The sequence below is a fragment of the Ursus americanus genome, chromosome 7 (genome assembly GCF_024610735.1).
Source record: "Ursus americanus isolate L20-20 chromosome 7, mUrsAme1.1.p, whole genome shotgun sequence".
Classification (NCBI taxonomy): domain Eukaryota; kingdom Metazoa; phylum Chordata; class Mammalia; order Carnivora; family Ursidae; genus Ursus; species Ursus americanus.
The window spans coordinates 30,411,714-30,437,243 of NC_142133.1; the positions used below are offsets into that span (position 1 = coordinate 30,411,714).

General features: G+C 36.3%; 1 protein-coding gene across 2 annotated transcripts in view; it reads right to left on the reverse strand.

Annotated features, from left to right (window-relative positions):
- LOC148109657 (uncharacterized) overlaps nucleotides 1-25,530 on the reverse strand; it is a 126,602-nt gene that overhangs the window by 84,626 nt on the left and 16,446 nt on the right. The window contains exons 2-3 of one of the 2 annotated variants that reach the window (XM_087863444.1): nucleotides 21,926-22,099; nucleotides 8,925-9,024 (exon numbers count right to left, since the gene is read on the reverse strand). In XM_087863444.1, the coding sequence (XP_087719570.1) occupies nucleotides 8,925-9,024; nucleotides 21,926-21,988 (163 nt within the window). In that variant the 5' untranslated portion in view covers nucleotides 21,989-22,099. The remainder of the gene's footprint in view (nucleotides 1-8,924; nucleotides 9,025-21,925; nucleotides 22,100-25,530) is intronic. The other variant, XR_015725199.1, reaches the window with a different exon arrangement.

Sequence of the window (25,530 nt, forward strand, 5' to 3'; positions counted from 1 at the left end):
AGCACTGAATTGATGCCTTTCAGTGGGGGGAGAGTTTTCATTAAACAACAGGTTTATCCTAGATGATACTGCACTTGGTATTTGATTGTGACTAACCATAAAACTTTAATTGGCTCAATTCTCCCTTTCATATCCAGAGCAGAGCTGGTACCATATTTTCCTAAGCACATTAAGGAGAAGCATCTCTCAGTTCCTATTCCAGGCTTCTGGGGGCATAGAAATGTTCTGAAGAACAAGCCAGAACCTCTCATCCAACTCCATGTATGTGCCCTTATCCTTCTAACTGCAAGGTAGCCAGAGCCCACCTTTGCAAAAATATGTTAGTGAGCAGCTAGAATGACTTAGAAGAATTCTTCAGAGCCATGGTAGAACAGCTCTCGTCCTCTAACCTCTTCTCCTTCAGGTCTATCTCCTTGTCATACGTGACAAGAGCCCATGTAGTGTCCATGCCAACATGTCTCTGGCTGCAAATGGGAGCAAAAGGAAAGCTAGCCATGTCATATCAAATTTGTGCAGTTCTATTCTCTTTTATAGAAAGACAGGTGTCAGGACTAACAATTCCAATCAAGAATTAAATGTACTTTTGACAAAATTGCTTTCTGCTGAGAACCTATCTATTCAGTGAGTATCCCACCTAATCCCATTTAGGACCATTGAATTTCAGAACTGGAAAGCATCCTAGTGACTCCAATTGGAGTTAGACAGTTAAAGATCAAAATATCACCTTTATTATTAGGAAGGCTCTTATAGCCTAGTAAGAGTGTAATGTAAATTATTAATACAGAACTCTAATTTTAATAATATATGAAAGACTTTAAGTAACCTCTCCCAAATATATTAGCAAAAAAATTAATAAATAAATTTTAAACAACTGTAGGGATTTTTCCTCTCAAAGTTTTATCACAGCGATTTATCCTACATGTCATATTGTGAATAATTTTAACAACAAACATATTTTGAAGGAAGTAATGCTGGAAATAGAACTGTTCTATATGAAAGAAATTTAAGATTAAAACTAAGATGAGTTTTGCTTGCAATTTAATTCTAAATGATAAGACTTTTAAAATAAAAACTTAAATCTCAAGAAATGACATTACACTGGATTGGTGAAGTTCACAAATACATAGAAGCCATCTGTTTGAAAGCGATCAAACCAAAAAGGCAGTTAGTAGCAGGTTCATGTAATAGGTATTCAATGTACTTGCTGAATTATTACAAAGAGTGATTATATACAATCTGAAGAAACTGGTCTTTTATCTCTCAACCCTCAGACCTTTAATTCATTCAGGGCTCATCATTTCAATAAAATACCTGGGGTCACAAGGCTGTGAACTTACATGTTATTGTCTTTAATAGAAATGCTATTTAGAACAGGAATTTACTGAAATGAAACTGGCAGGAAACTGAAAAATCATTTGAGTTGTTCAAATTATCAAAAATAGAACATTTTATCTAAGGTTTTAAAAAATTTAATTCCTTCATAAGAAATATTTTTTCTTTAAATGAATTTTTCATCTACCATATACTTTATTTAGACTTTGGTGAGACTCCAAACCACTCTACAACATTTGGCTAATCAATGTAGTAAAGAGAAAAAGAAAAAAAAAGGAATTAAAAAAAAAAGCAATGTATAAAATAGTGCCAAAAGACCAGGAGAAACTGGCAAATACAAAATTAGTTTTACTATTCATTGAGCATCGTAATTAGAGGTTTTCTACTGCCTTCTTCCTCTTCTATTCTCTTCTGGATAATCTCATCCACTGTCATGCTTTCAAATACCATCTTACATGTTAACTACCTTCAAACATGTACGCCAGCCATTACCTCTCTCTTGCTGTGTTGACCTGTATTTCTCTTCCCATAGGACAACCTCTTTAAGAAGTTTACAGTTTTGCGTAAAAAAAAAAAATACAGATGTGTAAAAAAGAATGATGGAAGTGTTATATAAACAATAATATCAGTTTGTACTGGGTACTATAAGTACAAAAGAAAGAGAGGAAAAACTTCATAGAGGAAATAACAGTGGAATAGAGGTCTAGGGGAAGGAATGACAGAAGGGGAGCAATTAGGCTGACACTGCAGGGAGAAAGAACAGTGTAAATCAAGTTCCTGAATGATGACTCAGCCTACAAAATAGTTTCCTTAAACACTGGCCCTAGAGTGCAAAGTGGGGAATGGCCAGAAACCAGGCAAGGGCCAGATCAGGGAGGGTCTGACTTGTCATACTTGGGAATTCAAAGGTATTCCATATTTCTTATCCCTATTGTACAGCAATAGAGAAATAGAAAAATTAAAGGCCTTTTTAAACCAACAAAAAAACAGGATCAGATTTGGATATAACAGGGAAAAAATTAGTTTTCTATTTTAATCCCTCCTGCCTTCTAAAGAGCATGAATTAAATTTGTTCTGTTGAGCCCCTGAAGACATTTGGTTGTACACATTTGTGAGTGGAAAGCTAGAGAAGCTGAACTGCTAGAGGGAGAAGGAATTCCTTAAAACAACTTTAGGGAAATAGAACGGAAGTGAGAGAAGCCAGAAAAATATCCAAAGGCAGTGTCCCTTTATGTTCCATAAAGTACTAACTCAAAAATACTTTGAGTGGTTGGCTTTTTGTCTGTTTGTTTTGGCAGAAACTGAGCTTCACTTCCAAGATCATTCCCAGAGATAGTACTCACTGAGCAGATCCTGAGCATAGAGAAGACTTTGAGAGTGTTTTGATGAACAGACTGTAAGGGGGCTCCCCAGGATTTTTGCTTCTTGGTGTTCACATCTCTGGTTTTATAATTCTTTGAGTATAGGCAGGACCTGTAACTTGCTTATAATGTATGGAATTTAGCAGAAGTGATGGGCTGTTGCTCTCATGACCACATTGCTCTATTTTGCTAGCAAACTCACTCTAGGGATTCTCCTTGCTGTTTTAATGAAGTCAGCAGACATGTTGGGAAAGTCTACACAGTGAGGGACTATCAGTGGCCTCTAGTAGCTGAGGGCAGCCTCCAGCCAATAGCCAGAAAGAAGTGGGGTTCTGAGTCATACAACTGCAAACAAATGAATTTTCTCAACAACCTGAGTGAGGTTGGAAGCAGATTCTTTCCCAGTCAAACCTCCAGATGAGAACACAGTCCTGTCGACACTTTATAGTCTTGTGAGACCCTAAGCAGAGGACCCAGCTAACCTGTGCCAGGCCTCTGACTGTGAAATGATAAATGTATGTGTTAAGACCCTAAAATTTGTGGTGATTTGTTGAACAACAAGAGAAAATTAATACAAATTTAACAATCCCCCACCCACTTCACCAAATCTACAGATATTTCATAGTCTGATCTCTGAGTTATAGAAGGTTTAGGGAAATCACTTTCTAAAGCTGCCAAAAGGATGGATTAAAGGAGTAGGAGACTATACACAGGACATAAGGGCAGTAGCCCAGGTGAGAAATGGTGAGAGCCAAAACCAAATTATGAAAAATATGAGTACATTTCAAAAGAAATGTAATGAGTCCATCTGGGACATGATAAATTCAAGGTATCTGTAGAACCTCCAAGTGATGATATCTAGTAGCTTTGGTACTAACTTTGAGAGATACTAGTTTTTATCTGGCAAAACTCACATTTTCCTGGACATGACCCTTCAAAACTTGATAATAACCTGCCTTTTCAGACTTTACCATGTATTCTACACTTCATGGAGCTACTGGATGCTCCCCAAACAGGACACACATATTCACATTTCCATATCTTTGTTCATGTTGTTCCTTTTGAATGAAATGCACTTCCCAATTATGTTCATTTATGAAAATCCAACTCACCTTTCAAAATCCAATTAAAATGTCAATATGCTTTGTTAGAATGTAGGCTTTCTCAAGGGCAGGTCTCTTTGTTTTGTTTGTAGATATATCTCTTAACTGTAGAATAGGGTCTGGCACACAGTAAGCACATAATAAATATTTCTTGAATAAAGGTATGAATGTCTTCAATAAATGGATGAATGTCTTAGAATTCACCATTCCTAATTGTCTCCCCAAGTACTAATGTATTCCACATGTTTAACAAATGTTTGCTGATAAGTAGAACAACTAAAAACCTCTTCTAATGTCTCTGAACGAATGAGGAAAAGAAAATGTAAATTTAATAGGAAAAATAATAAAAAGGTAGGTGTGTACCTGAACTATAGCTCTGTTGAATACTGCGATCACTCGTTAATTCATTCAACAAATGGTTACTGCACACATAGTATAAACAAGATGTCATCGGTTACCCTAAAGTCATTCTCAACCTCTTCTCCCTTGCCTCCCTCTAATTACAGAAGCAGAAGTAGACACTGGTTCTCCCAGCATCCTTTACAGCTAAGGATAGTCATGTGACACTGTTATGGTCATTAATATGCAAGGGGAAAATTATTGAATAGGTGATTTGAGAAAGATGCATCTTTCTTGGTGAAAAAGAATCAGATAGAAAGCTCTGTTCATGAGGCACCTGGATGGCTCAGTTGGTTAAGAGGCCAACTCTTGATTTCGGCTCAAGTCATGATCTCAGGGTCCTGGCATCCCCCCGCCCCCGCCACAAAATCAGGCTCCGTGCTCAGCAGGGACTCTGCTTGAGAATTCTCTCTCCCCCTCTGCTCCTCCCCCTGCTCACATGATCTCTCTCTGTACATAAAATAAATAAATAAATCTTTTTTTTTTTTTTTTAAAGAAAACTCTGTTCAGTAGTGTCCCCTGCTTTCTGCCATTGAAAATGGTTATGATACTTGGAGCTGTTGCATCCAGCTTGTGACTATAAAAAAGAAGGCAAAGGGAATCACAGAGATACCAACCTAAGCCCTTATATTGAACAGCTAAACCAATGCCAGCAAGCACCAATTCTGGATTTCTTCTTAAGTTAGACAAACGAACCCCACTTGCTTAAGATCTATTAGTCTGTTATGCTGTTACTTACAACTGAAAATATTCCCGAACTAATAGAGCAGGTTAAAAAATCTGGATAATAATATTATCTGGCAAATAATGCTACACATGAAATAGGCTTAAAGTCCCGTTGATTTTGAAATTGTAGTGTTGAAAGTAGCACTTATGTATCTTTTAAAAATATGTAACATAAGTTACACTATCTAGCATTTGGCTGTGTTATAGTCTTCACTGTCTCTCAGGGTGTTAAACCTTATCCTTTGGATAATTGTGTCAAAAATGAAGAAATTACGATTTCAATAGAGTAGTTCATCAATTCCAGAGGTAGGCCTATTAAAATTAAAATTAAAGGGACAAGATACAGTAAAAAATGGAAAGTTAGTATTAGCGAAAATTTCAAATTCATCCACCCAAAAGTTTCCAAAAATTATATTCCAAAATAATGAGACTGTATCTGCACTTTTCAAAAAAGTTAAGACTTGATTTATAGACATTGCAAAACACATGTGGTAATAAAAGAGCACATTGATAATTGTATTCCTATTTTTAAAACTCCAAGCAATTTTATAGGGTCATTTTTAAGCTTTTTTAAAAGTATAATAAGAACTCTATGCTTTTCTCTGTTACACTTGCCAAGTGTCATCAGAGCCTGAGTAGTGTTTAAATTGCTTTTATAAATGAATAGTGTAGCCAATCACCAGTTTCTAGAATTGCTGAATAAATGAAGCAAATATTCAATAAAAAACTACGAGTGTAATGAATAATAATCCTAGAGACTTTCCAACAGATAAAAAATGAATCATTTATTAAAAATGAAATTAAAGAAATTTCATTAACAGGAACTGTTCTGCATTAGTGGAATTACTTTACTATGAAGAGTAGTTATCAGCATCTTCCTTCTTATTTTTTATTCACAGGCACTATTTACTCAGGAAACACTTATAGGGTTAAGAAAGCATGAGCTGGGCCTGGAGTTGGATGACACACAGATGAATGAGACAAAGTTCCTCTCCTCCAAGAAGCCTTTGCTGTAGAGTAGAAGCCAGCCACACAGGCATAAAGCCTCTCAATTGTGTCCCAGTAGTTCTGTTAAGGTTGGGCCTATTAGAATCTAAAGGTGGGAGCTCAGATCGATGGCTTTGTTTGTTTGTTTATTAAGGAGCTGCATTTAATCCCATACTAGTGGAGTGGTCCATGCTAACCATGCCCATAATGAGATAAATGTATCAAGGTTAGCCTGGGTGACAGCTGCAAGCACCTATGCAAACTATCATGACAAAACAAAAGAATTAACAGAATTGAGTCAAGCTGTCTTTGTTGGTGTCGTTGTTATTTTTTTCTCTAATCACATTTTGCTGCTATTTTAAGAGTCAAGTCAATGTTTCCTGATCTGAAACTTGTTTGTTTCTTGATGGTGTCTTGAGAAACAAAAATGAAGATATTTACTAGAATTCTACAGCTTATCTCTTGGCAGTATTATGTTTTTATTCATACAACATTTTAAAGTCAGGTGTATGCAAGTTGATCAACTCTTAGAGAAATTCCTGTCAGAATTAATGTCATTATGGGTGATTATCACTAAAAAGAAAATTAGTCACATCTTATAGTAAGATAATTAGAACGAGAATTCAAAAACTGTGAAGCTGAAAACACCCACAAAAAGCCTTATACAAGAATATTCATGGAAGCTATATTTGTAAAAGACAAAAAAAAAAAAAAAGAAAGAAAGAAAGAAAGAAAGAAAAGAGAAAAAGAATTCAAATGTGTATTATTAGCTCACTGGATAAATAAAACTGTGATACACTGTGATGGGTCGAATAGTGGCTCCCAAAAAGATATGTCTACTTGGAATCTGTGAATGTGAACTTATTTGGGAAAAAAGGATCTTTGAAGATACAATTAAGGATCTTAAGATGAGATCATGCTCCATTAAGGTGGCTACTAAATCCAATGACACTGTCCACATAAGAGACATAAACAAAGACATAAAACAAAGAGACACAGAGGAAAAGGCCATGTGAAGAGGCAGAGGTAAGGTGCAGCCACAAGACAAGGGCCACTAGGAGCCACCAGAGCTGGAAGAAGCCAGGAAGGGGTATCCCTTAGAGCCTTTAAAAGGAGGATGGCCCTACCAACACCTTGATTTCAGGCTTATGACCTCCAGAGCTGTGAGAGAATAAATTTTTGTGGTTCTAAGCTATGAAGTTTGTGGTAATTTCTTAAGACAGTTCCAGGAAACTAATAACAGGTATATTCATACAATGGAATACTGCTTAGCAATAAAGAAGAATTAACTACAGATACCTTCAACAACATGGATGAATCTCACAAAGTAGTTGGATGAAAGAAGCCAGGTAGTTGGACATATAGACACTGTATAATTTTATTTACATGAAGTTCAACAACAGGCAAACTTAATCCATGGGAATGAAAATCAGAGGAATAGTTGACCTCTGGGAGTGAGGGTGGGGACTGACTGGAAAGAAGCACGAAGGCAGTTTCTGGGGAAATGGAAATGTTCTATGTCTTGATTGGGATGGTGATTACATAGGTGAATAAACTTGTCAAAAACTCATCAGAAAGTACACTTAAGAGCTGCTACATTTTATTCAATGTAAATTGGATCTTAATTTTAAAAAATACTAAGAGAAAAAAAAAACAAACAACAAATAGCAATGAGGACTGAAATTATACACCAAGTCAAGGGTTGGCAAACTACAGCCTATGGGCCAAATCTGACCTACTGCCAATAAAATTTTATTGGAGCACAGCCAGGCCCAATAATTTACATATTGTCTAGGGCTGCTTTCATCCTACAAAGTCAGAGTTGAGTAGTGGTGACAGAGACCGTATGGCCCGCAAAGCTGAACATATTTACTGTCTAGCCCTTTACAGCAAGTTTGCCAACCCCTGCACTAAAATTCTAGTCTATAACTATGCCTGTAGCTATGGAGGCCCTCTCTTGTCTAACATTCTGTAATTCTCATTATACTCAATGGTATAAATTAGCAGTGTTTATTAAGTAAGACGCTTGAAATGTCTTCACCCTAGGCACCTAGCTGAGACTGTGAGCTAAATCTTGGGATTCTTAGTTCATCAGTTCATTTTTCTTTCACTTGCCATTTTTTGGCACAATAGTTCAGTACCACACTCTCCAGAGTTGTGGCATATTATCCATATATGTGTTAACTTGTATGGCCTCACCTGGAGGCATGCTAGGAACTGAAGGAGTTCAGAAGTGTCACCCCAAAATATGCCACTCTGGCATATTAACATTTTGAATTAAAGGCACTTGAAAAACAGCAAATATAAGAAAAACACTCTGACTGTCCCTCTTTTACTTGAAAGCAGGAGATGAAATTCCTATATGAAAGATGCCCTCCCTACACCACAAGGAACAGAACACTATCATCAAGGACAAGAAGTTAAGACAAAGAGAATGCCGTATAAACCTTGTGAAAATAATTCTTCCCTTCCTTTAGCCTCCCCATACACTCATTTTTCCATAATTGCCTCTCCATTCAACCTAATATAAAAGTGAGTAGGTTTTGCCACTTGATTAGGTCTTCTTTCCTTATGAAGGCTCCTATGTCATATAAAACTTGTATCAAGCAAATTGGGATGCTTTTCTGCTGCTGATCTGTCTTATGTCATTTTAATTGTCAGGCCCAGTCAAAAAGAACCCTAAGAGGGTGAAGGTAAAATTTTGTCTCTCTTCCAGAGCTTGACAGTTGATTACAGAAAAATGAAAGACAAAATCGGCAATGGATGGGGCCAGGGCTGAGACAATTTAGCCAGCGGAGGAAGTGATCCCAAGTGGCTATGGCGCAGTGCTTTAGAAAGGCCTACCAAACTTGGTTGGATTCTTGCAGACATAGTTATCAAAAGGGTCTAATCCTAAGGTCTAGGGACTCCAGGGTAAAAGTCTCTGAGCTTAGAAAGTCAAAACCATCAGCCAGATAGGGCTTTTCGTTGCACTTAGAATAAAAACCAAAATCCTTAAAATGGTCTCCAAGCCTACCTCTCAGCCTTTCTTCTTCCTTCCTTCTACGACTTTTAATAGTAGGAACATGAGCAATGTTGACTTTCAGAAGTTTCCTCTGGCAGCAGTAGGGGAGAGCCTGAAATGAAGAGAACAGTTAGGGACCACAGGGATGGCTTAAGCAATAAAGAATCATTTAATGAGGGGCGCCTGGGTGGCACAGTCGTTAAGCATCTGCCTTCGGCTCAGGGCGTGATCCCAGCGTTCTGGGATCGAGCCCCACATCAGGCTCCTCTGCTGGGAGCCTGCTTCTTCCTCTCCCACTCCCCCTGCTTGTGTTCCCTCTCTGCTGGCTGTTCCTGTCAAATAAATAAATAAAATCTTAAAAAAAAAAAGAATCATTTAATGAATGTCTGAATTAGGAGAGTGACAGTGGGAATGAAGAAATGATGGATTCCAACATAAACAAAATACTTTATTACTCAATGACACACTATATAGCAATGAAAACAAACCTCCCTCAGATTACTGAGTTCATTAAATGCATCGTAACTTCCGGTGCCTAGTACTAATGGATAGGAGTTCCTCAGCACCTTCATAGGTCTGGTGGCTGGGGTTTCCAACAGGTGGAAGCTATTAAGCTATCTCCTAGCTCTATGGTTCTCGAACTGGAGCATGTATCATAATCTCCTGGAGGGCTTATTAAAACACATCTTCCTGGGCCCCACTCCCAGAGTTTCTGATTTATAGGACTCTAGTGAGAATTTGCCTTTTTAACAAGTTCTAACAATTCCCTAGGTAATGCCATTGCTATGGGTCCAAGGACAACATTTTGAGAACCACATTCTAGACAAAAGCAGACAAGCTGGCAAATTGGGACTCCATTGAAAGGGGTAGGAGAGAGCTTCTTCAACTCTGGCTCACCAAGAACAGGGAGAAAAACATTTTTCTCCGGCACTTAGAAGAAGAGTGACTCCATCTACCCATGAAGCCTTCTTCTTCCTAAAGGGAGTTGGCTTTCCCAAGTTAACAGACCTCATAATATCTACCTTCTCCTAAAGGCAGTGCCAGAAACACAGATAATCAAGAAGGGCCTCTGATGGCTGCTTTTAATTACTGAGTTGTTCCAGTAAGGAATTAGGGGAAGAAAGGGGGAAAGGAGGAAAGGGGGAAAGGGGGAAAGGGGGAGGTCAGGAACATGTGTTAGAGCCATTTTCTTCCCAAAAACTCCTGTGAGAATTAAGAGATAAAAATGCCTGAGGCATTAAGAGCACTCAATAAATATTCACTGTTATTGTTATGACTTCAATTTTTTTGAGGTAGGTGTTTGCAAAGATGGCTGCGTCATAACAGAGTATGTGGGAAAAGCAAGTTTATCAGGAAGGTTACTAACTTAGGAAAATTTTAATATCTGCATTTTCATATTTATAAATTTTAATGTCATGGCTCTAAGGTTAAAATTGCAGAATTTTATAAAACAGAGCTAACAAGTTATATGAGAAACAATGAAGACAGCAGAAAGTTTCCGGAGCTTCCTTTGGGAAATGGAGATGTGACCAGTTTGAGGCCTCACCAGCTAGAGGGTATCCCTAATGCTAGCTAGCAGCTGGCTGGCTCATGGAGACTAGTTTCTGAGAGCAGGCAGTAAACACACGTTAAGCTTGTGATGTGTTTTGGCAGAAAGTCTTGACAAACCTCTTGTTCTTTAAACACATGGTTCCAAAGTTTCTAAACAGAGTGCAGTGTGAACTTTGACTTTGCCTCCCCTGGTGGGGGAAGGGAGGGGCAGATTTTGCAATGCCTTATTAAATATGTCAGGGTTTTGCTTGCTGCAAAAAAACATGTATTCTCTTCAGGCAAGAGTTTCTTTTTGGCACATTCCTATACTTTAATATTTGTATCTCAGCTATCCATTTTAATAATATTTCTACACTTTATATACTTTCAAATTACCCTGAGACATTTACATGAGTTCTATGAATTATATACACATTACTTAAAGTAAAAAACAACAAACCAGAAAACCTATATAAATTTAAATAACATTTATTAAAAATTATAAGAATATATTTATTTGTAAAGTTTCAGCAACTAGTTTGTGGTGTTTTTTATGGTCAAATTATGAACCTGTAATTTTAGCAAACCTACAAAGTTAATATTCTTAAAAGTGAAAACGCAATTATTAGACTCATTCCGTATGATTCAGTTAAATGCAATTCAACATTCATTTACTGTGTGACTGGTAGGTTTAGGAGACACATAGGTGAATAAATGATGAAGTCGTTGTCCTTAAGGAGTTTGTAGTCTTTTGACCTTTTGTTTTCTTGTCACTCTCCTGCACTAGATTATGATTGTCTAGTCCCTAGAGGGAGAAGTGACTGCCACAAAGTCTGAATGTGTTGTCACTGAGGAAGGGAACTTTGGCTGGCTTTTGAGAGATACTAAGAATTGGGGGTGGGGGGGGAGAGAACAGCAGAACATTCTAAACAGAAGAAACAAAACAAGTGCAAACACAGACATGAAAAATAATTTGTTGAGATTGACAAGAAGCTCTACCTGGCTATAGCTCCTGTGTTCATATTAAGAGGGGTGCAAATGAGGGTAAAATATTTAGGTGGGGCCAGATGATGAGAGGTTCTTTTTGTGTTCTAAGGGGTTTCAATTTTACCTATAGGTGGCTGGAAGCCATAGAAGCTTTGTAAGCAGCAAAGGTACAAGATTTGATTTGTGTTTTGGCAACAACTTTAGGGGCAACAGTATAGAGAGTGGACCATAGTGAAGTACCTCAACAAAAAGTCATGTTAGGATTTGGTTACAACAGCCCTCAGGAGGCAGAATTCTTGTTTATTGTGTTTCCAAATGTTCGATTTGACAGTAGCCTTAAATTGTTTTTATTTTTATTATTTTTTAAAGATTTATTTATTTTGGGGGGGAGCACACAAGCTGGGGATGGGGGCAGATGGAGAGAGAGAATCTCAAGCAGACTCCCCGCTGAGCCGGGAGCCCAATGCAGGGCTTGATCTCACCACCCTGAGATCATGACCTGAGCTGAAATTAAGAGTTGGACGCTCAACTGACTGAGACATTCAGGTGCCCCAGCCTTAAATTGTTTTTAAATTGTTATATTATACAAAATGCAACAATTGCCGAAAATGAGCTAAAACTAAGGCCCTATCCAAAGGCCTACAGTATGAAAAAAGAGTGCAAAATTGAAAATATAAGGATTTCAGGAAAAAACACACATAAACACATACTAGGTATGAAGTTAAGGAATAAAGGTAGGTGAATTTCCTTCGCCATTGGTAAAACCTTTTTCCAGCAGCTTAACTAATTAACGTAAGATAAAAATTTAAGACATCTTTGTGTGAGGGCAGAGGGAGAGTGATTCCTGGGATATACCGTGGAACAACTAAATATTTTATTAAAGGAAGAAGAAAAGAAAGTTTGGGTTTATGAATCAATCAATTTGATATTTAAAAGGAAAACTATGGGGAATAATATTAATAGTTATATATAAAAGATGTCCATCAACAGAGTACACAAGAGTGGTTAGGATAATAATTTTAGACTATAAACAGTCATAAAAATTGCTAACAAAGCACTGGGCTATATGCTATTTATGTATTATTACATAACACAAAGAAATTTGAGTTTGTAAAAGCTTCATAATAAAATTCAGCTTCAGAAATTTATTTTAAAACTTACAGTGTGCATACACTAAATTTGATTCCACTTTACTACTGAAAACATAGAACAGATTCAAAAAAATCAAATATTAATCTTTTTTTCTTTTTTCAAGTTTTTGTTTAAATTCAAGGTAGTAGGGGCACCTGGATGGCACAATTGGTTAACTGTTCAACTCTTGGTTTCAGTTCAGGTCATGATCTCAGGGTTGTGAGATCCAGCCTGCGCATGGCTCCATGCTTAGCATGGAGTCTGCTTTGGACTTCTCTCCCTCTCCCTCTGCTCCTCCCCACCTCTGTGCTCTCCCAGGCCCTCTCTCTTTCTCTCATAAATAAATAAATAAATAAATAAATAAATAAATAAATAAATAAATCTTTAAATTACAGTTAATATACAGCAGGTGTAGAATTTAGTAATTCATCACATAATGTAACACTCAATGCTCATCACAAGTACCCTCCTTAAATACCCATCACCCATTTAACCCATTCCCCTGCCCACCTCCCCTCCAGCAACCCTCAGTTTGTTCTTTATAGTTAAGAGTCTGTTTTCTGGTTTGCATCTCTTTATCCCCCACTATGTTCACCTGCTTTGTTTCTTAAATTCCACATATGAGTGAAATCATACAGTATTTGTCTTTCTCTATTTCACTTGGCATAATACTCTCTAGCTCCACATCATTGCAAATGGCAAGACTTCATTCTTTTTTATGGCTGAGTAATATTCTATTGTATGATATACCATGACTTCTTTATCCATTCATAAGTCAATGGGCATTTGGGCTCTTTCCATAACTTGGCTATTGTTGATAATGCTGCTATAAACATCAGGGTGCATGTATACCTTCAAATCAGTATTTTTGTGTGCTTTAGGTAAATACTTAGCAGTGCAATTGCTGGGTAGTAGGATAGTTCTATTTTTAACTTTTTGAGGAACCTCCATACTGTTTTCCAGAGTGGCTGCACCAGTTTGCATTCCCACCAACAGCGCAAGAGCACTCCCCTTTCTCTGCATCCTCACCAACATCTGTTTCCTGTGTTGTTAATTTTAGCCATTCTGACTGGTGTGAGGTGGTATCTCATTGTAGTTTTGATTTGTATTTCCCTGATGGTGAATGATGTTGACCATCTTTCCATGTATGTGTTAGCCATCTGTATGTCTCCTTTGGAAAAATGTCTATTCATATCTTCTGCCCATTTTTTAACTGGGTTATTTGGGTTTTTTGGGTGTTGAGTTTTATAAGTTCTTTATATATTTTGGATACTAACCCTTTATCAGATATGTCATTTGCAAATATCTTCTCCCATTCTGAAGGTTGCCTTTTAGTTTTGTTGATTGTTTCCTTTACTGTGCAGAAACTTTTTATCTTGATGAAGTTCCAACAGTTTATTTTTGCTTCTGTTTCTTCTTGCCTGAGCTAGAAGTTTCTAGGCTGATGTCAAAGAGGTTACTGCTTGTGTCTCCTCTAAGATTTTGATGGTTTCCTGTCTCACATTTAGGTCTGTCATCCATTTTGAATGTGTGAGAAAGTAGTTCAGGGGTCCCTAGTGGGTCAGTTGGTTAAGTGTCCAACTCTGATTTCGGCTCAGGTCATGATCTCAGGGTCATGAGATCAAGCCCCACATCATACTCTGTGCTCAGCAAGGAGTCTTCTTGAGATCCTCTCCCTTTCCCTCTCCCTTTGCCCCTCCCCATGCTTGCACTCTCTCTGTGTATATAATAATAGAGATAAACAAATCTTAAAAAAAAAAAAGTAGTCCAATCTCATCCTTTTGCATGTTGTTGTCCAATCTTCCCCAACACCATTTGTTGAAGAGACTGTCTTTTTTCCATTGGATATTCTTTCCTGCTTTAAGATTAGTTGACCATATAGTTGTGGGTTTATTTCTGAGTTTTCTTTCTACCTGTTGATCTATGTGTCTGTTTTTGTGCCAATACCATACTGTCTTGATCACTAGAGTTTTGTAATATAATTTAAAGTCTGAAGCATGAGAGACTATGGACTCTGAGAAAAAAACTGAGGGCTTCAGAGGGGAGGGGGTGGGGGAATGTATTGCATTCCTTCAGGGGGGAGGGCATGTATTGCATGTTGCACTGGGTGTTATACGCAACTAATGAATCATCGAACTTTACATAAAAAAAAGCAACAACCCAAAAACTAGGGATGCACTGTATGGTGACAAACATAATATAACAAAAAAATATTATAAAAAAATGCAAAAAAAAAACCCCCACAAAATCAGAAAATAAAGTAAAAACAAAACAGTTAAAAAAAAATAAAGTCTGGAATTGTGATGTCTCCAGCTTTGCTTTTCTTTTTCAAGTTTGCTTTGGCTATTTTGGGTCTTTTGTGGTTCCATACAAATTTTAGGATTGTTTGTTCTAGCTCTGTGAAAAATGCTGTTGGTATTTTGATAGGGATTGCATTAAATGTGTAGACTGCTTTGAGTAGTATGGACATCATAACAACATTTGTTCTTCCAACCCATGAGCATGGAATGTTTTTCAGTTTCTTTGTGACATATTTGATTTCTTCATCCGTGTTTTTTAGTTTTCAAAGTACTCGTCTTTTACCTCTTTGGTTAGGTTTATTCCTAGGTACATTATGGTTTTTCAATTGCACAATGGATCAATTCCTTGAAGAAATCAAATATTAATTTAAAATAGCTCTTATTTCACACAGGTTCTTAAAATGATTCCTAGAGGAAATTATTCAATCAGATCAGCTTTTTGTTATCATTAACTCACTTCATGGAGTATATTTTTAAAAAAAACCCTACTAAATCTAATTAAATCTTTTTAAAGATAGCATAACATCTATTCATTAGAAACTCTGATACTAATTCTTTTGTCTTAAACATGGAACCAAATTACAAACAAACCTCACTTAAAAGGTATTGATTTTATTTTCCCCTATTTTTTTGAGGTAAAATTGGTATTTGTTTCAGGTATACAACATAATAATTTGATATTTGTATACACTACAGAGTGATCACCACCATAACCAGGCATCACCATACAAAAGAGCTCTTTCACCCATTTCGTCTACCCCCCAAACCTCCTTCCCCTCTTATAACTACCAATCTGTATCCATGAATTTGTTCTTTTTTTTTAAGTAAACTCTATGCCCAAAGTGAGGCTTGAACTCATAACCTTGAGATCAAGAGTCCCATGCTCTACCAGCTGACCCAGCCAGGTACCTGTTTTGTTTTTCAGATGCTGTGTATAAGTAAAATGATATAGTATTTATCTTTCTCTGTCTGACTTATTTCACTTAGCATAATATCATCAAGGTCCATCCATTTGTTGCAAATGGCAAGCTTTCTTTCTTTTTTATGGATGAGTAGTATTCTGTTGTGTGTGTTTATGTATACATATACAGATAGGTAGATGTACACATTTACATGTATATATGTATATCTATCTATCTATTTATCTATCTTGCCATCTTCTTTATTCATTCATCTGTCAATAGACACTTGTTTCCATATCTTGGCTATTTTAATAATGTTGCAGTGAACATGGGGTACATGTATCTTTTTGAATTAGTGTTTTTGTATTTTTTAGATAAATACCCAGAAATGGAATAGCTGAACTGTATGGTAGTTCTATTTTTAATTTTTGAGGAATCTCCATACTATTTTTCTGTAGTAGCTGCACCAGTTTACAATCCCACCAATAGTGTACAAAGGTTCTCTTTTCTTCACATCCTCTCCAACATTTACTTCTTGTCTTTTTGATAAGAGCCATTCTGACAGGTGTGAAGTTGATAACTCATTCTGGTTTTGAATTGCATTTCTCTGATGATTAGTAATGTTAAACGTCTTTTCATGTACCTGTTGGCAATGTGTATGTTCTTTGGAAAAATGTCTATTCAGATCATCTGTCCGTTTTTTAGTCAGGTTGTGTGTTTTTGTTATTGTGTTATGAGTTCTTTATATATTTTGGATATTAATCCCTTATTGGATACATGATTTGTGAATATTTTCTCCCATTCAGTAGCTTGCCTTTTTGTTTTGTTGATGGTTTCCTTTGCTGTGCAGATACTTTTTAGTTTGATATAGTCCTGTTGTTTGTTTATTTTTGTTTGTTTCCCTTGCCTTTGGAGTCAGATAAGAAGAAAGAAAGAAAGAAAGAAAGAAAGAAAGAAAGAAAGAAAGAAAGAAAGAAAGAAAGAAAGAAAGAAAAGAAAAGGAAAGGAAAGAAAGAAAACCTTGCTAAGATCAATATCAAGGAGTTTACTGCCTATATTTTCTTCCAGGAATTATATGGTTTCAGGTTGTACATTCAAGTCTTTAATCTATTTTGAGTTAATTTTTGTGTATGGTGTAAGACAGTGATCTAGTTTCAGTCTTTTGCATGTGGTTATCCAATTTTCCCAAAACCACTTATTGAAGAGATTATCTTTTCCCCATTGTATATTCTTGGCTCCAATTTCTCCCTTTAGGTCGGTTAATATTTGCTTTATATTGTGCTCCTTTGTTGGGTGCCTATATATTTACAAATGTATATCCTCTAGTTAGACTGACCCCTTTATCACTATGTAATGCCCTTCTTTATCTTTTATAACAGTCTTTGTTTTAAAGTCTATTTTATATAAGTATCACTATAGCAGCTTTCTTTTTGCTTGCATTTGCATAGAATTTCTTTTTTCTATCCCTTCACTTTCAGTCTGGCATGTCCTTAGATTTGAAGTGAGTCTCTTGTAGATAACTTATAGATGGGTCTTTTTCTTTTTCTTTTTTTTAATCCATTGAGGCACTCTATGTCTTTCAATTGGAGAAATTAGTCCATTTACATTTAAAATAATTATTGTCAGGTATGTAGAGGTTGACATTTTGTTGATTGTCTTCTGGGTGTTTTTGTAGTTCCTCTCTGTTCTTTTCTCTTCTTTGTTCTTGTCTCTTGGAGTTAACTGATTTTCTTTGGTGTTACATTTAGATACCTTTCTCATTGTCTTTTGTATGTGCACTATTGATTTTTGCTTTGTGGTTACCATGGGGGTCACATATAGCAGTCTCTCTATATAAGAGTCTATCTTAAGTTAATAGCACCTTAGGTTTGAGCATATTCTAAAAACTCTACATTTTTACTCCCCCACCAAATGTGTTTGTTTTGTTTTTGATGTCATATTTTACATCTTTTTATTTTTTTGTATCCCTTAACTAATTATTATAATTTTATTACTTCTGTCTTTTAACCTCCATATTAGCATTATTATTGGTTAATCCACTACCTTTACTATATATTTCCTTGTACCAGCAAGATTTGTACTTTTATATATTTTCTTGCTACGTGGTAGTGCCTCCCCCCCCCCATCTTAAAGAAGTCACTTTAGTATTTCCTGTAAGGCTGGTTTAGTGGTGATGAACAACTGTTTCTGTTTGCTTGAAAAACTCTTTATCTTTACTTCAATTCTGAATGATAACCTTGCCAGGAAAAGCATTCTTAGTTGGAAATTTTCTCCTTTCAACAATTTGAGTATATCATGCTACCCACTTCTGGCCTGCAAAGTTGCTGCTGAAAAATCAGCTTATAGTCTTATGGAGTTTCCCTTGTATATTACAAATTGTTTTTCTCTTGATACTTTCAATATTCTAATTTTTGGAATTTTAATTATAATGTGTCTGGTATAGATCTGTTTGGGTTCACCTTATTTGGAAACTCTGTTTCCTGGAGCTGGATGTCTGTTTTCTTCCCCAGGGAGGTTTTCAGCCATTATTTTTTTCAATTAAATTTTCTACTCCTTTCTCTCTCTTCTCCTGCTTAACCCCTGTAATGTTAATATTATTCTGCTTGATGTTGTCCCACAAGTCCCTTAAGCTATCTTCCCTTTAAAAAATTATTTTCTCTTCTGGCTGTTTTGGTTAGGAGATTTCCACTGCCCTATCTTCCAAGTCGCTGATCTGTTTTTCTACTTTGTCTAGTCTGCTTTGAACCTTTAGTGTATTTTTTTTAGTTTAGTTATTGTATTCTTCAATTCTGTGACTACTGTACTTTATTATGTTTTCTATCTCTTTGATGAAGTTCTCAATATGTTCATCCATTCTTCTCCCAAGTTCGTGGGCATCTTAATGCCATTACATTGAACCTTTTATGAGGTAGATTACTTATCTCTGTTTCATTAAGGTCTCTTGTCATATTCTCTTGTTTGGGACATATTCCTCTGTCTACTCATTTTGCTTGACTCTGTTTGTTTCTCTGTATTAGAAGAAACAGCTACTGTCTTAAAGGAGTGGCCTTACAAAGGAGGTGAACTTTATCACCCAACCTTGCCCTAGCTTTGTAATTGTCTAAATAGACTGATTTGTTCTTGATAGGTCCCAGTTGCTAAGGATGTGCCAAGACCCATCAGTGTTCCAAAGGGAGAGGTCTTAGAAAGTGCCTAATTTCAGGCTAACTGTAAGCCAGATCCTTAGGCAACAGTTTTCAAGGTATATAAGTATGCATAGTCTTGTGGTTCCACAACTGTAAACTTTGCTGACTTCCAGACCAGATCTAAAGGAGTCCCCTGGGTGATTGTTCCAAAAATCATGGCTTTCAATATGTATATAAGATCCTTTATGGGAGGTATCAGCAAACTGTGGCAAAGCCAAAGGACGGCAATAATATGGTGTCTTCTTGCCCATGTTCCCAGGGTGAATTTCTGTGGCCTCTGGATGTGTGACAAACCTGAAGACTATCCCTCAGGCTGAAGCTCCTTGGAACAAAAAATGGGCCTTTTTCACATGAAGTCTGGAGGTGTATTTCAGTCTTTTTGTGCAGTGTCCTAGGAATAGTAGTCTGCCAAGGACCATCTCTAATTTTTCAGACCTATGGAGCCCAGAACTGTGATCACCTGGCCACTGGGGCCAGGCACTCAAGGGGCATCCCTTGATGTGTCTGCCCACTGTGGCAGGGCAGGCCATGGCTGTAGCACATGGGAGTGGGGTGCTTAAACCACCAGGCCAGGGTATGGCATGGTGGGCTATGGCTGTGGCCATGAGCGCAGAAGCTTCCATCAGAGTTAGCAAGCTAGAGAGGGGGTGTGAAAATTGTGCAACACTGGCATCAACAAAATAGAATGCAAAAATGGCACCCGCCAACACTTCAGTCTCTGGAGAAAGTCCCAACAGATTCCTGCCTCTTTGGCAAATGCTTTAAGATTAACAAATGAGTCTCTTTTGCATATAGTCTAGGTACCTTTCAAACTGTTGCTTTTGAGTGGGGCTGTGGACAAGCCCTTTAAGAGAAGATTTTCCATTTCCTATAGCCCTATGGCTCTCCTGGAAGTAAACCTTGTTGGTTTTCAAGGCCAGGTGCTTTGGGGACCTTCTTTCTGGTGCAATTCTAAGGGTTGGGAATGTTGGGCACAAACCCCTCACTCCTCAGGGACAAGCTCTGTATTAAGAGATCCTTCAGAACTATAGGTCACTGCTCCTAGGGTGGAGTTTCTTGCAAGACTACTTCTCTTCCTCTCCTACCAGTCTTCATATGGCCCTTTTATCCTTTGTTGTGAGGGTGCTTTTCAGCTAGCTTCCAGGTCCTTATCATAGGGAATTGTTTCACATGGAGCTGTAAATTTATTTATTGTCTTTATGGGAGTTCAGGATCTGTTAATGCTGCCATCTTGAATCTCCCCTATTTCCCCCACACACTTATTTTGTAAAGTTTCAAATCTATTTTACTGTATGTAAATTACAGCTAATTTTTAAAATTTCATTAAAGAAAAGTATAAAAAAAAGTCTCACCCTAAGAAAAACTTTTCAAACCTATATAAAAGTTAAGATTGGTATAATGAAACTAGATTCACCAGATTAACATTTTGCTATGTTTACTTTCTCTCTCTCTCTTTCCAGAACCAATTAAAAGTAACTTGTGGACTCTACAGACATCATGACACTTTTCTCCCTAAACACATCAGCAAAACTTAAGAGGTATTTTGATAACCAAATTTTGTTATACTCAATTGACTCTTTCAAAAACCACACTGGAACAAAGAAACAGATAAATGTGAAATGTAGAATGGATAAGTTGAAATTAAAACTGCATTATATTTGATCAAAAATGAAGGTGAAGGAGCATGGCAAATTAGTGGGGGAGAAAAAAGAATTATTCAATAAAATGCCAGGGTAATTGGTTAGCCATTTTGGAAAATAAATCAATTAAATCTTAATTTTATGCAATACACCAAAATAAAATCTAAACAGATTAAGAATTATAGGATTAAAAAATCTTATTATTAAAAGAGAAAATAGTGGCACCTAAGTGGTTCAGTTAAGTGTCTGACTCTTGATTTCAGCTCAGGTCATGATGTCAGGGTCATGAGATCAAGCCCCACATCAGACTCTGCGGTCAGCAGGAAGTCTGACTGAGTTTCCCCTCTCCCTCTTCCTCTGGCCCTCCCCTTCTCTCTCTCTCTGTAAAATGAATAAATCTAAAAAAACAGAAGATAGAGAGAAAACAATTATTTGTTTATATAATTATTTGTTTTTGTATTTACAGTTTGCTTCAAATGACAAATTTTGAAGATTTCATTTATTTATTTATTTATTTATTTATTTATTTATTTATTTATTTGAGAGAGAGAGAGTGCGAACAAGAGACCATAAGCAGAGGGAGCAGGAGAGGGAGAGGGAGAAGCAGACCCCCCGCCGGGAAGGGAGCCCTATGCAGGGCTCGATCCCAGGACTCTGGGATCATGACCTGAGAGGAAGGCAGATGCTTAACCAACTGAGCCACCCAGGTGCCCCTCAAATGATAAATTTTGTACAATATGAATGAGAATCCTATAGGTGAGAAAAAGAGAGTAAAGGGAAAAAATAAAGAGTGAATATTTAACAATCTAACTTATATACACCCATAAAAAACCTGCAAGGTCCTACCTAATCCATGAATTGGCTAGAGAAATACATTTTTTAAAATTACAAAAGAAGGAGTAAATGATTTAGAAAAATTTGGTAAAAAGTCAGCCTTACTAATAAATTCTGATTAATACATTTAACTTTTTTTCCCATCAGCAAAGTTTTTATCCCTACTTTGTTTTGTTTTTTAATGTGCATAACCAGTGTTGCCAAAAGCACTGTACTCTGAAAGGAGCACTCTCTACCTTGCTAGTGGGTGACATTTGGCAATTTATATAAAAATGCACATACCTCTTGATTCAGCATATGCATTTGGGGAACAGCTTACTAAGTTGAAATACACTTTTTATTTAGGCTTTTTGTTATTGTTTTTTAAGTATCAGGAGTCCTATCAAGCTCCAGAGGATAATGTGGAGTTTAGTATTAGAGCCCACAGGATCTGGAAATCACCTGGAACAAAAGAAATTCTAGGGATCAGCTACTCCCTCTTATTTTTCTCTCATGACAACTTACATTCTCTCTGCAGCTCTGTCCCACTCTCCTCTTTCTGCTAACTGGTTTCTTTGGCTTATCCATAGTGTTTGATTTTGCACATGTCTACTGCAGGTTAGCAAGGGATTCTATTCATCATCACTCAGGAATCCAGGTTGCTGGAGACTCCCTCTCGGTAGTGTGCTTCTTTGATCACTGTGGCAGGGAGAAGAAACATGAAGAATTGTGCAATGGCACTTGTTCTTAATACATCTGCCCAGAATTGATACATGCTAAGTCTGCTCATATTTCACTGGCCAAAGCAAGGCACCAGGCCACAACTAACTCTAAGGTCATCAGGGAAGAGCAATCTTATCAATATCCAGGAAGCGAACTAGAATTTTTGTGAACAGTCTTTGTGATTTCCTCATCAATATTTTTGTGGGCTCACTTAAGCTTCTTATAAATGTGGATTAAATTTAAAGTTATGATCCCTCATTCTTTTTTCTTCTAAAAATTTATTTTTATATTTTGTCATATTTACTGACATAAAATTATACAAATGAACAGAAATCCAGAACACACATTCATCGTGCTTAACTAAAAACCAGTTAAAAGTTCAATGCATGAGTTTGGCAAATTCTCTGTTGAGGCAAAATAGCCAATTATGCAACAAAAACACCACACTAACAAGTAAACATGGTGTCATAATACTGTATCCTATTATAAGTATTTTAAGCAATACTTGTAACTTTTAGTTCCTTCTCTAAACCTTCATACTTATGAAAAATAATTCTACTAATAGACATGCTTAGTGGCTTAACCTTGAAACAAAAAAATTTTTAATCTATTTCTTTCTCAGCCTTCTGAGTTTAATTGAAAAATATCCTGAAAAAAAGTATCCTGAAATTACCATTTGCAAATATTTTATATTACTTCTGCATAACTAAAACTAATAGATAAAACAAATGCTAATGATGATAAGAGTGGAACTGTTATCCATCACTCTTGATTTTAAAATTTTAGTGTATTCTTCAGACTAGCATCCTTCCTCTCCTCTTTAATTAGTAAATGCTATACAGTTCAACTAAAAAAAAAAATCTATACTAACAAATACATTTGTCTAATTTACATATTGAAATTTTCTGTAAGATTTCATGTAGAATAAGGTTTCAATGCTAAAATTAATTTTGATAACTACTTCTGTAGACCATTTTCTTTGTCACAAATCCATTTGATATTTGAGTTTTAGATCTCTCATTTTGAAAGATGTTCTAAAACACAAATTTAATCTCATAACTTTTCAGACTTTCTTAAATCTCTCTTCTTTGTAAGCCATCCTCGCAAGACTCCCTAGTGAACAAAATATCAGAATTTTAGAAGCAATTTATACTGCATATTTGTAAAAACTGCTTCCCCAACCCCAGAGGATGAGGCAAGAGTCTATTTTCTACAACTTCTTGCATTTTTATTACTTGGCTAACAAAATAAGTCCTCCTTCTGACTTTATATCATGGTCTCCTTCTCAACCCCTCAGCTTTGGTTTTATTGAACAAAACATGGTGACTCTGTTTTTCATAGGATTTTCAAAAGATGTAATTACTGTGACCCAAATGTTTCAATCAAACCAGTGTACTGCTTTTGTTGTCTCATCTCTATGTTGGGAGCACATTGGCTTTATTAGTTATGTCCATCTTTATAGCCAGCAACATTTAAAAAAATTCAATGTCTGATCATGGTTTCTATCATAAACTCTTGGAGAAAGTGAGTTGAGTTTACCATTTTTAGTGAGTGCATTTTAGTTCCATAAAACAGAAAATTCTACTTTAAATAGCTAAAACAAATACAAAAGGGATTTATTGGCTTATATAATTGAAAAGTCCATGGGTGGATAGAAGAAGGTGGATCTCAGTTAAAGGGTTCAAACTATCATCCTGATTCAGTTTCTCTTCATCCTCTACTCTGCCTTTGACTGCGTTGGCTTCACTCTCAAGTGCCATGTGGTACTCCCCAGAAACTGCAGGCACACATTCATTCAGATTCAAGTTTAGTAGAAGAGGCATAGTTTCTCCCCTGTTGTTCCTCCACAAGTTGTAGGATCCACTCTGATTGGACCATTTTAATCACATGTCTTTGGCAAAGTGATCCTAGGACTTATATCAGTATGAATTCTTTGAGCTGCAACTAACAGAAAAATCTAACAGTAAACAATGTAGACATTTATGATCTCATTTAACAAGAAAATTGAAGATAGGCAGTTCAAAGGTAGTGTCATTTATTGAAGTTCATCCTTTTCCAGTAATCTATAATACTCATCCAGCATAAGTCAAGTTACCATGTATATATGGATCAGTTTCTTTACTCTAGTTTCATTAGTCATATTTTTGTTGCTGGGCCTCTGTCAATATGCTTTACTTAATATAAATTTATAAGAAGTCTTACATGTAATAGAGCAAATCTTCCCCCCTTCTTCTTGAGGAATATCTCATCTATTCTTGAGGCTTTGATTTCTACATAAAATTCTACCAAACTTGTCAAGGTGGGCATCTGGGTGCCTCAGTCGGTTAAGTGTCCAACTCTTGGTTTTGGCTCAGATCATGATCTCAGGGTCCTGTGATCGAGCCCTGCATGGGGCTCCCCACTCAGCAGACAGTCTGCTTGAGATTCTCTCCCTCCCCTTCTCTCTTTGCCCCTCCCCCCACTTGTGCGCTCTCTCTCTCTAAAATAAAAAATAAATCCACGTAAGATTTCAATTGAAATTAATTTGAATAGATGGATCAATTTTGAGAGACTTGTCTTCTTTATAATATTGAGTCTTTCTATCCAACAATGTGTTTATATTTCTCAATAAATTTTTCATTAAAGTTTTACAATTTTCTCTATAAGGTCTTGCCTAATAGCCAAAGGATGTTCTAATTTTCTCACTATCACAAAAAAAATATCTCTTAAAATGTTATTTCCCTAGCTGTATAGGGAAATTCTATTGAATTTTATATGTTTTTCTTAATCTAATAATCTAAACTAATAATCTCTATTTTTAAATTTGTGTTAGTCCAAGTAGTATTTATTAAATGTTTACCAACACATTTGGATTTATTTCTACCATCTTTTTCATGCTTATTTTCTCTTTTAAATTAAAAAATTGTCTTTAGGTTTTACTTTTTAGAATTTTTTTTTTTTTTTTTTGCTTATGTCTATTGTATTAAATATATTTTGTCTTTCCCTCTCTCAACTGCATTTTGGAGTAATACGTCCTACATATATTCTTTTTTTCTTAAGATTTTATTTTTAAGTAATCTCTATACCCACAACCTCAAGATCAGGAGTTGCATGCTCTACCAACTGAGCCAGCCAGGTGCTCCAATCCTATATATATTCTTAGTGATATCTTTAATATGAAAACCAAAGTCTAAAGTTGATAAATATACCTACGTTGATCTTGAATAAAACAAAGACCTAGCATAGTTTTTCTATGATGACCTTATTCCAGTGTACATGTTATTATCACTAGTATTTTAGCTGCATCTTGTTTTTGTTCTCCCTCATGAGTCATCATTATCATTTTTTATACAATTAATACTTGTTCAGTTTTTCCCAGGTATTTACCTCCCCCCTATCGCTATTCTCTCTCTCTCTCTTTTTTTTTT